Here is a 12,894-nt window from a genome sequence, read left to right as displayed (position 1 = left end):
AACTGTTTTCCTTTTTAAGTTTATTTCATTCATAACAGCTGCTGCCTGGAGTGTCCCTGTATACACCAGCTTTAATATTGGCCAGTAGTTGAACAGATCTGTTGGATTCACCTGGGATTTCTTCAGACATTTAAAAACAGATTCAGTGAAACACGGCATATACACGGCTTGATGCAAGGGCCAAGATAAAATGCACGAAGACTGCAAACCATTGGACCTTTTGACTTTGGGCCTGATTTAGATTTCTACAGAGGGGTTTCTCTGTCACAACGCTGACAGATATCCCATCTGCTGACATATAAATCCCATAGGATAAAATGAAATTTATACTTCGGCTGACTGGGTATCTGACACCTTTGATATGGAGTAACCCGTCCTCTGAAATCTAAATCAAGCCCTTTGCCTCCAACATTGATCATAATTTAAACCAATTCTTCATTATTGCTAATTTAGTTCTCCTTTTCTGCATCTTTACACATGTCATAGAATCTCGTTATTCTTCACTTTTGGTTTGCGATATTGCCGTTTAGTCAGAAAGAGAAGGTTTGCTTTGTCCTGCTGTCATTTTCTTTCTTTGTTAATTGTTTGATATATTTTTTTTATATTGTTCTATTGAAAGGGCCTTGTTGGGAATTTTTGCTTGTAAACATGAACAACCAATTTAAGAGTCTGTTGGAAAAGGAAGATTCTCCTATCTATGAAAGAAGTGCCTAATCAAGAGGACAATGCTTTGAAAGAATTTCCTCTTCTATATGAAGGTTACAGTGGAGGAAATTCCACTGATAAAGTATGCTCCAGATACATAACTTCTTACAGAAATGTAAGAGCTTTCTGTTACTGCCCTACTCTAGATTAATCACTAAGTTATTTTGGTGCTTTGCTTCATTACACATTGCCAGGTGAGGAACATGCACCGGGATGCATAGTGCCTCGCCACTGTGCACATGGAAGCATAAGAATGAGATGTTTCTGCCTATCCAAGTATTAGAAAGAGCCAGCATCAGGCAGATGGGTCAAAAGGTAGGTCAGGGTCCCGCACTAGTGTATATGTTTGAAAGTATCATGAATTTGGAAACCCACCAGAGGTTTCATGAAATTTAAGAAATATTCTAGAATTTAAATCATGCAGAGTGAAAACAGAATCCAAATCTTAGGATGTTTTAGCAGTATGGAAGCCTGTCTATTTATGCTTTCAAGAAGTCACACCATGTATTAATAATTTTGAAAAAGCTGCTAAACATGTGCTTTATGTTTTTTGTGCCGAAATATTTATGTACACAAATCCACGCTGAATAGTCAAACTCCTCTTTCTCACCCTTTGCAGTGTTGCCCAGGTTTGAGGTCCAAATAGAGCTTCCCAAAGTAGTCACCATTTTAGACGAGCATTTGAAGATGACATTGTGTGGCAGGTGAGATGAAGAAAAGTTTTGTTTCCTTCCAGCGGGCCCTGTGTGTAATCTTTGGTGCAAGGGAAACATGTTTCTCTGTGTAAATCTGTGTATTAACCAGTGTATTGAACTTCTTTGCCCCATGTGTTGGAATGTACCAAATTTCACCTTTTTTCTTCAGGAAATATTGCACTAGGAATTGAGGTAGTCATATTGAAACTAAATATTTTTTGTGAATGCACTCTTAAATCAAAAAGTTGCTAATCTGGCAGCTCCCCCATGTCCCCGTGTCATGAGTCTTAATTACAGAAAGAGAGCACCAGGGTAAGAAAACACTGGCTGGCAGTGCTTTTATCCTGTTGAAATGCATCACTTGGGGTGGGGGTGGAGGTCAAACGTTTTTGACATTATAAATTACTGTCTTTCCCACCATTCATGGAATTTACTGTTTTCCTTTCTCCTCATCAGTTCCCCAGTGTGGATGCTGCATGAACCTGTTGTCCTTGCCTTTGCTCAGCATACTTTTTCACAATTAACCCAAATGTTTCTAATATTTTGAGGTAGTGTTATTTGATTCTTGTCACAACCGGTTTGGGAGCCCTAGGATTCACAAGGGTTGCTAGACCAAGTCAAGGTCACGGAGTCCGATGCCTCTGGCATCTTTGGAGGACTTTCGAGGGCCACGAAATCAGAGCAACAGGTGTCCACTTTAGCACTTGCCTCTCAGGGTAGAAGTTTGAGTTGTCCATGGCTTATTCAGGGAGGTAGTGGGAGGTTAGAGACTCAGCAACTCACAAAAAAACTCCCAATAATATGATGGTCCACCCAGTACTTTACATCAATGGAGCATAATAGTGTGGGGAAACACTGACATTCTGTGAACTATACAAATGTGGCCTTACAGTGTAATAAAAGATTCAGTGTCTGCCCTTTCCTTGACCCTGAAGGACAGCCCATAAGCAATCTGTCACTGTGTTCTGTCACGATTGGCAGCTTCCCACATCTTAGCAAATATAATTGGAAGCCGTTACACAGGCCTGGTCCCAAGCAAACTGTTGACATTGTGATGCAGGACAACCAATCCAAGGGGAGCACTGTTTACCTGCAGCCATAGTATTACAGCTCCTTTGTTCGTGTGGCCCCGCCTCTTCTCTTTAATTTTTTTTTTGGGCATTATTACTGGGTGGTCGTAATAGCAGATCTTTTTGCTAAGGTTATAGGGCTATACAAATCCACATGTAAGTGAGAGGATTCCACATGAATATCCACTGAGTAAAGCAGGGGGTCTGCCAGCTGATGAATCTGGAGAGCTCATGGGCACTAAAATTGACTCTAGGAACTTGTGCTTCAGAACCCCCGGACTTCCATAGTGAATTGGGATAAAAGTCATATGAGCACAAAGTGCAGCACTACACTTAATTATTTCGGTCACAAAATAACTGCTAGTCATGGTTATACTAAGTCAAGTGCTTTGGTAAGCAAGGGAAGGGAACCCCCATGGTGACAGGAGGCTCCTGCACGCACAATGTTCTTTAAATTGATAATGATCAGTATCCCTTCTATCAGACAATCCTACCAAACTTTCAGGCAATGGAGTAGAGCAGTGATCCAGTTGGGCGCAGTGAAGTCACGGTCTTCCATTGACAGGGATGCAAAAGCTCACTACAGATACTTCCACCAATGTTTATCCATCAGTGCTTCAAAAGTTAATGGTTCTGTAGTTTCTGGTGCAACTTTCCTCTCTCTGAGAAGGTTCCCACCAGGCAGACACAGTTTGATTATCTGGGCAGACTTCTCCTACATGGGCACTTCCACCATCACTCTCTCAGCAGCATAGCAGGCTCCTCCTCCAATGTAGACCCTCACCACCTCCAGCAAAAAGTTGCAGACGTCACAGGTGAGGTCTCCTCACCTGTCTGAAAGGTGAATGTCAAGTACATCAGTTCTGATCTCAGAAGATTCTCCATCAATGAACCGGGTGTTGCCTACATAGACGAGCAAGAAGCCCTGGAATATTGGCCCGGGTTTTCAGTCTGTTTTTTACATCACCGTAACAAGTAGAGTTTGTGTATTCCCCTAGCTCAGTTCTGGGGCTGGTTCAAAACAGTGCTGTGATTTGTGTATACATCTCCAGACAGGTCATCCACAGTCTTTGTTCTGAAAAGACAGCCTGAAAAATGGGTGGGCCTTTCAATCTCTTTATTCAGAAAGAACCCAAAAGAGAGAGACTCCTTCACACTTTACAACTGTAGGAATCTGGCCAGGTGTGTGGTGGGTACTTAAGGTACTTACACCTTATACCAGGTCCAGGTATCCCCTATTAGTGTAATGTAGGCAGTGTCTAGAAGCCAGGCTCTCTAGAGGTAACTGTGGATGAGCAGCCAAGGCTTATCTAGAAGATATGCAAAGCTCATGCAATACCACTGTAGTCACACACCACTTACACACATGAATGAAAACACTCAGTGTTACAAAAATAAAGGTACTATATTTCAGTGACACAATTACCAAAATGTACAAGAGAGGCAACCCTTCAATAGAAGGAGAATAACACACTAGATATGTACACTAGTAATCAGAATTAGAAATAAATAGCAATAGAAAACAGTGCAATAGCAAATAGGCAATAGTGACCGTAGGGGAAGACCAAACCATATACTAAAAAAATGGAATGCGAAAGTAGGACCCCAACCTAGGTAAGTGGACTGTGTAGAGGTCAGCTGGGGTTACTAGGAAACCCCAAAGGTAAGTACCACAGTACCCCTAGCGACCAGTAGGAAAGGAGTAAGTTACTAGATGTTCCCCCAAACCACTCAGAAAGAAGAAAGAGAAGAGAGTGCAACACCCAGACAAGACTGCAAGAAACCATTTGTGGATTCCTGAAGGGGAAGACCTGTGGATGATGGGGACCAAGCCCAAGTGTCACTGAAGAGCCCAAGAGGACCAGGAGCTACTATCCATGCAGGATCCACGCAGCTCAGGATGAGAGGAGATCCACGCAGCTGGATGTTGTTACAGCTGGTGCCTGCGGATCCAAGGGAGATTCCTTCTTCCTTCTTTTACGAATTGAGGACTTGCCACCCTCAGAGCATGCACAGCTGAGGAAATGTTTCAGAAGCTGGAAGGAGCTGTGGAAACAATGTTACAAGCACATTCTTTGTCGTGGATGTAGATTGTCGGTTCCTGGGGGGTCCAGTTGCAGTTCCAGTGGCTAGAAGTCGATGTAGAGGTTGCAGAGGAGTCCTGCTAGAATCTTGCAAGCTAAATCTGAGGACCCACCCAAGAGACAGACCCTAAATAGCCCTGAAAGGGGGATTGGTCATCTAGCCAGATGACACTTATCAAAAGAGGGCTCTAACATCACATGCCTGACCCAGACACTCAGAATCTCCAATAGGGCCCTGCCAACCTTGGATGCAAGGATGGATGCAAGATGGCAGAACCCAGGGACTATCTGGCGGAGGTCTGAGCAACACACCTGGGGTGGTGATGGACAGGGGAGTGGCCACTTCCTATCCATTGTCCAGTTTCACGCCAAAGCAGGGACTGGTTTATGCATGGAAGGCACCAAATGTGCCCTTCAAAGCTTACCAGTGGCTTGGGGAGGCTACCCCTCTCAAGCCATATAACACCTATTTCCAAAGGGAGATGGTGTTACCCCCAACCCCCAAAGGAAATCCTTTGTACTGCCTTCATGGGCTTGAGCTGTTCAAGCAGCAGGAGGGCAGAAACCTATCTGAGGGGTGGCAGCGGCTTGGGCTGCCCGGAGAACCCCAGAAGGCTGGTAGGAGCAATGCCATGGGTCTTCTAAGGGGTAAAGATCCTCAACAACGACGCCGGAATCATGACATTGTTGTTAACGCAAGCAGAACCGCGCATGTATTAACAACGACTCCCTTTTTCTCTGCCTTAACCAGACATGTGCTGAACAACGCACATGCGTGGTTAAGGCAGAGAAAGAGGAAGTCAGCATCCGGAGAGGAAGCAGTCAGGTAAGTGGGGCTGGGGGGTAGTTTTGTATTTAGGGTGGGTAGGGGGGGTTCGGGGTAATTTTGTTTTTAGGAGCATGGGCGCGGGGGTAGGGGTAATTCTGTATTTAGGATGGGTGGAGGGGTGGGTTTTGTAGGGGTGTGGGGTCGAGGTAATTTTGTTTTTAGGGCCAGGGGTGGGTATTTAGGGGTGGGGATGGGAGGGTGGGTATTTAGGGGCGGGTGGGAGGTTGGGGGTAATTTTGTATTGTGGTTGGGCAAGTTTTCAAGCGGGGTGGGGGGTCGTGGTAATTTTGTATTTAGTGCAGGGTGGGGGGCCGGGGTAGAACGCGGTCAGGTAAGTGGGGCTGGGAGAGGGTTGGGGGTAGTGTTTAGGGCTGGGGGTGTTTGGTTTTTTTTAAGGGGTGTTGGAGGGAGGTCGGGTACTTTGGTTTTTAGGGTGGGGGGTCGGGGTATTTGTGTTTTTAGGGGCAGGGTGGGGTGTCTGGGTAATTTTGTATTTAGGGTGGGTTTTTAGGGGCGGGGTCAGGGTAACTTTGTTTTTAGTGGCAAAGTAATTTTATTTTTGGGGTGGGGGTCAGTTGTTTCTAAGGTGGGGGGTCGGGGTAGGTTTTAGGGCTCAGGGTAGGTGGGAGGTAATGGGATAGTTTTTAGGGCCAGATGGGGGTTCAGGGTAGTTTTTTTTTTACGGCGGGTGGGGTGTTGGGATAGTTGTATTTTTAGGGCAGGTGGGGGGATGGCATGCAAAAACCACGCATGATGTTCCACACATGCCTTTACTTGGCATGCCTTTATAACGAAAACTTGTTGTAAAGGCATGGGTGGTAAAGGCATTTGTGGAAACAACGTGGTCGTTGTTCCAAACGCGTTGTTCAGGCATGCGTGGTTGGCGCATGGGGTAGAACGCGGTCAGGTAAGTGGGGCTGGGAGAGGGTTGGGGGTAGTGTTTAGGGCTGGGGGTGTTTGGTTTTTTTTAAGGGGTGTTGGAGGGAGGTCGGGTACTTTGGTTTTTAGGGTGGGGGGTCGGGGTATTTGTGTTTTTAGGGGCAGGGTGGGGTGTCTGGGTAATTTTGTATTTAGGGTGGGTTTTTAGGGGCGGGGTCAGGGTAACTTTGTTTTTAGTGGCAAAGTAATTTTATTTTTGGGGTGGGGGTCAGTTGTTTCTAAGGTGGGGGGTCGGGGTAGGTTTTAGGGCTCAGGGTAGGTGGGAGGTAATGGGATAGTTTTTAGGGCCAGATGGGGGTTCAGGGTAGTTTTTTTTTTACGGCGGGTGGGGTGTTGGGATAGTTGTATTTTTAGGGCAGGTGGGGGGATGGCATGCAAAAACCACGCATGATGTTCCACACATGCCTTTACTTGGCATGCCTTTATAACGAAAACTCGTTGTAAAGGCATGGGTGGTAAAGGCATTTGTGGAAACAACGTGGTCGTTGTTCCAAACGCGTTGTTCAGGCATGCGTGGTTGGCGCATGTGTTGTTCCATCATACATCCCTTCTAAAGAGCCACCAGAGTGCATGGAATCATACTTCCAATGCTGGCAACAGTATTTGGGTGTGATTCTGACATGTTTGATACCAAAAAGGCCTAGGTTCAGAGTTACCATTATGTAGCTGGACATAGGTAGTGACCTATGTCCAGTACGCATATAAAATGGCATCCACGCTCTCACGAAGTCCAGGAAAATGGAACTGGAGTTTGTGGGGGCACCTCTACTAGTGCAGGGGTGCTCTCACCCGCAGGTACTTGCACCCTGCCCCTGGGCTAGGAGGGCCTGCCATATGGGTGACTTACAGTGACCTGGTGCAGTGACCTGTAGTGACAAGGGTGCATGCACCCTTTCACGCAGGCTGCAATGGCAGGCCTGAAGATACACTTTGCATGGGCTCCCTATGGGTGGCATAATACATGCTGCAGCCCATGGGGATCCCCTGGTAGCCCCAATGCTGTGGGTACCATATACTAGGGACTTACATGGGAACACCAGTATGCCAAATGTGGGGAGTAAGTAACCAAGATTAAAGGGAGAGGGCATAATCACTGGGGTCCTGGTTAGCAGGATCCCAGTGAACACAGTCAAACACACTAACAACTGGCAGAAAATGGAGATAACCATGCCAAGAAAGAGGGCACTTTCCTACAACACTCATCAGCCTTTAGGGTCTGGTACCTCCAGGAGAACAAAAGGGCAAGTCAATGAAACAGACTAACTGCACTTCTAAAGAGACAGGGACATCTGTCTCCTGTACGTCCACATCACCTATCAACCTGATGAGGGTGGTACCGCAAGGGAAACAAAAGGCAGGACCTGACCAAAGGCCATCCCTATCTCAGGTTTCAGGAATGCCCACAGGAAACATCACTAGTTTTGCAGAATTCCTCCAACCTCTATTTTGCACACCTTGCTTACAGTGGCGATCCAAAATCAATTCTGTTGTGCTTACAGTCATCCATGACACTGTCAAACTCCTAACTCACCCTACAACACACTTACAATATGCATATGTGCCTAACCATGCCCACTGAATGCAGTGAAGGACCTGAAATTAGATTGGACAAACCTTTTTAACAGGCGGGGCCAACCAGCCAACCACTCTGTGCATGGAAAATATAAAAATGTCTTGTACTGCCACTATCAGTTAACACACTTACCCAACTGTCTATCCAGTCAATCCAATTGCCCTGACAGTAGCTACCATCAGTAATGAGGATCAAAAACATAGTGATGGATGGAATACTTAAATTAATCTCAGCCATAGGAGAAAACTTGAGGCTGCATCCCAATCCATCGTTCTTCGCACACTATGCCACCTCAGTTTTCATCAAGCCATATGCAAATCAGTCTTGACCCTACTCCAGTGGAACAGTCCAGCCTGACTTGCCAAGCTACGTCCTCCCTGAACCGAAACACAAGCAAGCCAGGACCGGTCACTTACTATGGGCTCATCAGCCAGGTATAGCTTAATTCCAGTGGCACATGCCACTGAGCCTGGGACACACGTCTTGGCATACCCATCACACTTAGGGCATCAAAAAACACAGTGATGGATGGAATGCTTGAATTAATCTCAGCCACTGGAACTCAGTCAGGCCGCATCCGAATCCATCACTACAGAGGACACTTGTGGTGTGCCTGTCCTGAAAGTAGAATCTTGCTGTGGGCCTCAATCCGTAGCTCAGTGGTCCTCAGTGTGCACAAATGATCCTTGTGCGCTGCGGCCAAAAGGGAAAAGGATTCAATCACCAGTAACTTACTTCGCAGGCCATTTAAAAGAGTACATAATTTCAATATATGTTCTTTGCAGGTTACTCAACACTTACACCTGCATACAAAATTGCGAAAATGGGGCATATGAGTTATTGAAATCCTTACAATGGGCTTTCTTTTCCTGCAAGCCCAAACACATTGATCTTCGTAACCTTTGTTTATTTTCCAGAAATTAGTAAAGGACACAAAAAACTTGTAACGTTTAAAATTGTTTTAATAATATACTATAGTAGATAGTGTAAATATGAGACATGTATGTATGTATGAGAGAAAACACTTTTTAAAGTCCTCTGAAAATGGAACTTAATGCTCCCAACAGGGATTAAAAATCTGTGTGAGATATGAGGGAATCTATGTATTTTAGCAGTGGTTTGTGATGCTTTATTAGCACACTTGATATATACATAACATTCATTCAGTACTTAATTTGTGAAAAAAAAAGAAAAAAGTACCAGGGCTCTTCTCAGGAGGCCACTGCTGCTTGCACCACTAATTGCCCCCACTAGCACTTCCAGTGACAGTACCATCCCAACTAACCATCACACTCATACAAGTGTGACAATTCAGACTTTAAATATACATTAACAATGACTAATATATGCCTCCCAAGCTATTCTTATTGCTTTGGGTGGCAGATATTAGTGGATTTAATGTATATTTAGTTATTAAGAAACTGTAGTTGTGTGCCTCTCAAAATTAGATAAACAGTGCCATCATGTGGCACATTGTTAGAAAAGTCAATGTTGACAATAAATTGCTGGTGTTGAGCACCAAAACCACCGGCTCAAATTAAGCACTGCATTCATTGCTAAATAAAACAAACATAATTCAACTAAATCACGGAGCACCATCATACCCACACATTTGTTTCACCCTATATTTAGGCTACGTAATGAAAAAGGGACAAAGATGTCTACCCAATTCAAGAAATACCTATAAGAATGTTATGGGGACAAAGAATGTTATGGGTACACTGTACTTTTGCTGATAAGGATTTAACGTTGGTAAAAGCTGATGGACGTGGGTTTGAATGCCAGCAGAGGAGCATTTTGTGTCTGTGAGGTAGATCAACTGAGACCAGTGAGTTAGGTGTTGCATATTTACTATACTAGTCTGGTGTTACGAATGCTACATGTAAATAGTAATTATTTTATAAGTGTGTCCATTCACATTATTATTATATTATATATACATAGTCATTAAAATATTTACCACATAACTATGTCCAGCTATAGCTGTATTTCAGATATTTATGGACAGCTGATAACTTTGCACGTGGCCAGCTCTTACACCAAATTACAGATGTCAACTTTTGAACAAAATCAACCCATATTGTTAAGCTCTGAAATGTGACACCACTTTCTTCAGGTTACACTATTTATAACAACTTTATAAAATAAGAGTTTCTCTCTACTTGGAAGTTATATATAAAATGCACCTTGTTCTGAAATCTCTTACAGAAACTGCCACTATTTAAAAAAATTCTAGAAATGCTACTTGTTTGTGTGAGGACTGGAAGGCTGAGGAGCTAAGTGCAGGGGCTGGGTATACATGCCCTAAGCCTATATATTTGTTGGTTACATTTTCTAAAAGAAATATTATGTAATTCTTCTGTGCTAAGACAATAAACCATGATTTGAGTTCACGAGAAACTCATTATTTCAACGCGTTAATTTATATAAATGTAAATCATTCTTTTTTTTCTGGAATTTTCCACTGCCTAGCATGTGTGTATGTCAAAAGTTAGACTTTCTATTTAATTCCTTAAAGACAGTATGTCATCTCTGAATCTTACCTAAAATGTCATTAAATACTCATGCTTGGCAGATTATTAATGCCCACTAGACTTACAATGCTTGTAGTTGTCCCGGTGGTTGGTGCACCATAGCTTATGGTACCTGATGTCCCATGGCTGTTGTACACTCCCTGATAACATAAGGCCCTTCTCCTTTCGTGTCCCTCTCCAGATGGGACAGAGCACCCAGTTTTATACCTTCTGATTTCGATTGGTTAACACATACAATGCAAGGTCAGCACAGTATGTACCCCCACAGATAAAGAAGATTGTCCAAGGGGGTACAACAGATTACAATAATCCCACGAAGGCAGAGACCCCCTACTTTCAGAAGGAAGACATTCCACAGAAGAAAGAGGACATTCCGCGAAAGAAAAAGGTCATTCCACAGGACCATACTCAGTGGATTCCAATTGCTTTTTGAACATTGATCCAGTGTAATCATAATCTTTGTAGTACCAGTTATCATCCCATCCCTTATCTCTTCGTCTTCTGGTGGTAACTGGAGTGGCACTTCCACAAGGCAAAGCAAAAGTCCTAGAGTGCCATCACTGCCATCTGGTCATGCTGTCTCTTTGCCCAGAATCGTCCAACTGATGCTTGCTCTTCCTTTCGTCTCTGTTGCTGACAGGTACACCTATGGAAAGCCGGTCCAAGGACAGTACAGTGCTACTGTGTGCCGCAAGCGGTTTTATTACCACTGGAGCAGTAGCAACTCCGAGCGCCCCCCAGATCTGTGCATGACAATGACAGGCCAGGTAAGGTGGGCAGGGGCGAGAGGGCCAGTGTGCCGAGAAGGTACAGGGGAATAGACTATAAATCAATGGCATTTAGGTGCAGCAGTGTCTTCAGAACCCATAGCTCCACTGTTGTCAATGTTTTTAACACTTTAATCAATTTGAGGACTTATTCCTTGCTGTCTTCCATTTGATCTGAATATCATCTGTATGACCAGAGGTTGAGCTATGTTCAGAAAGTCCCTCAGAATTGTATAGTAATGATAATTTTACTGTGGCTTTTCCACCTGAAATGGCTCTGCTGTCTGCGCATGGCAGATATATTTTAATATTTGTTTAAAATCTGAATTCTCATCACTGCACAGCCCATTGTGTAATCTATTTGGTACAGGCAAGGCGCCAACATGTTTGTTAAAAAAAAGTTTGCTTAATTTAGAGGTTTGCTTGATTTATGTGACACGTTATCAATTACCCAATTTTTTTAAAGTTCCTTATTTTCAAAGCTGTGTTTCACCCTTACCCTCTGTTCCCACCTCATATTGGTGCCACAGCTCTTGGAATTAAAGGTAGCAACTCACTTAGCTGGATTCTAGTTGGGTGCTGTTGGAAATGTTTTCAATTTTTGATGGCACGTGCTAAATTTGGAGAAAATTGCACTGGCGAGGCTTACTTCACCCTACAATGAAAATTATGGAGAAATTCAGTTGATGGATTGCCCTCCATATTAAGGATTTTCACCAGAAATTGGAAAATGGTCCATCAGTACACTAAACCCAGAGGCTATGGACAGTCAATGGAAAGAGAAGCTTAACTTGTCCCTGCTGGTGTGTGAGTTAAATTTGCAGACCAGCCCTAATAATTAAATAAAAAAAACACGTTTGTATTGCCCTACAGTGGAGCCAAACTCCTATAAAAAGTATCCAATAAATAGCACTGTTGAGCTTCCTTAAGTTGGTGTGTGAAACACACACCTGAAAATAACCAATCGTTTACTGTCTTTGGCGAAAGCAGCAGTGAAGGAACAATCTATCTGAGAACTGAAGGCTTCTACAACAGTTAACAGTAGAGATATTTTTATATCACATAATCAGTTGTTGCACCCCTAAAATATATGCGTATTGTTCCTTCAGTGTATGTATTGGACACTCCGAATTTTAAATCTATTTGAGCCTGAAAGTTTGACTTACATGTTCAAGTAGATTTTATTTTTACCAGAGTATACCGACTTAAAAGATACTTTTGTGTTTGTGAGGGTTTGCACAGGAAAGGATGGTAACCTGTGTGTTTATGAACATACACAAACTTACACATTTGTGAGTTTCACAAACTTGTCTACGACCTGTACCATTCCCAGGTAAGGTCAGGCATTTACTCCTATCAATGGTAAATCATTTTGCAGATTTTTTGGAAGCTGCGGAAGGGGATTTCTTCATGAGGCAAAATGTTCTTCCTGTGGAAATAAAAAAACAAAGTTAGTGCATTTACACTGGTGATGCATATTTTCTCAGGGGAAAAGTAGGGATATATATTTTTCTATGAGAAAAAGGAACAAAAAAAATCAGAAACCTACACCCACCTGACACTGGTAACCTACGGTGCAGATTTCCCGCTTTTTTTTTTTCAAAGAATTGGGTACAGTCTCTTTTTCTTACATACCTTTAGCAGTCAATTACATTTTCCTTAAGCACTTAATGCTCATGAATTCCCTACTTGAGATTG

General features: G+C 43.4%; 1 protein-coding gene across 1 annotated transcript in view; it reads left to right on the top strand.

Moving 5' to 3' along the window:
• The window catches only part of LOC138246809 (alpha-2-macroglobulin-like protein 1), a 201,113-nt gene that overhangs the window by 44,506 nt on the left and 143,713 nt on the right, over positions 1–12,894 (top strand). Inside the window, exons 7-8 of the mRNA XM_069201571.1 lie at positions 1,325–1,409; positions 11,070–11,196. Coding sequence (XP_069057672.1) covers positions 1,325–1,409; positions 11,070–11,196 — 212 coding nt within the window. The remainder of the gene's footprint in view (positions 1–1,324; positions 1,410–11,069; positions 11,197–12,894) is intronic.

This window comes from Pleurodeles waltl, chromosome 7 (genome assembly GCF_031143425.1).
Source record: "Pleurodeles waltl isolate 20211129_DDA chromosome 7, aPleWal1.hap1.20221129, whole genome shotgun sequence".
Lineage (NCBI taxonomy): Eukaryota > Metazoa > Chordata > Amphibia > Caudata > Salamandridae > Pleurodeles > Pleurodeles waltl.
Note: the sequence above shows the minus strand (reverse complement) of the source record. Positions and strands in the feature narration are given on the sequence as shown.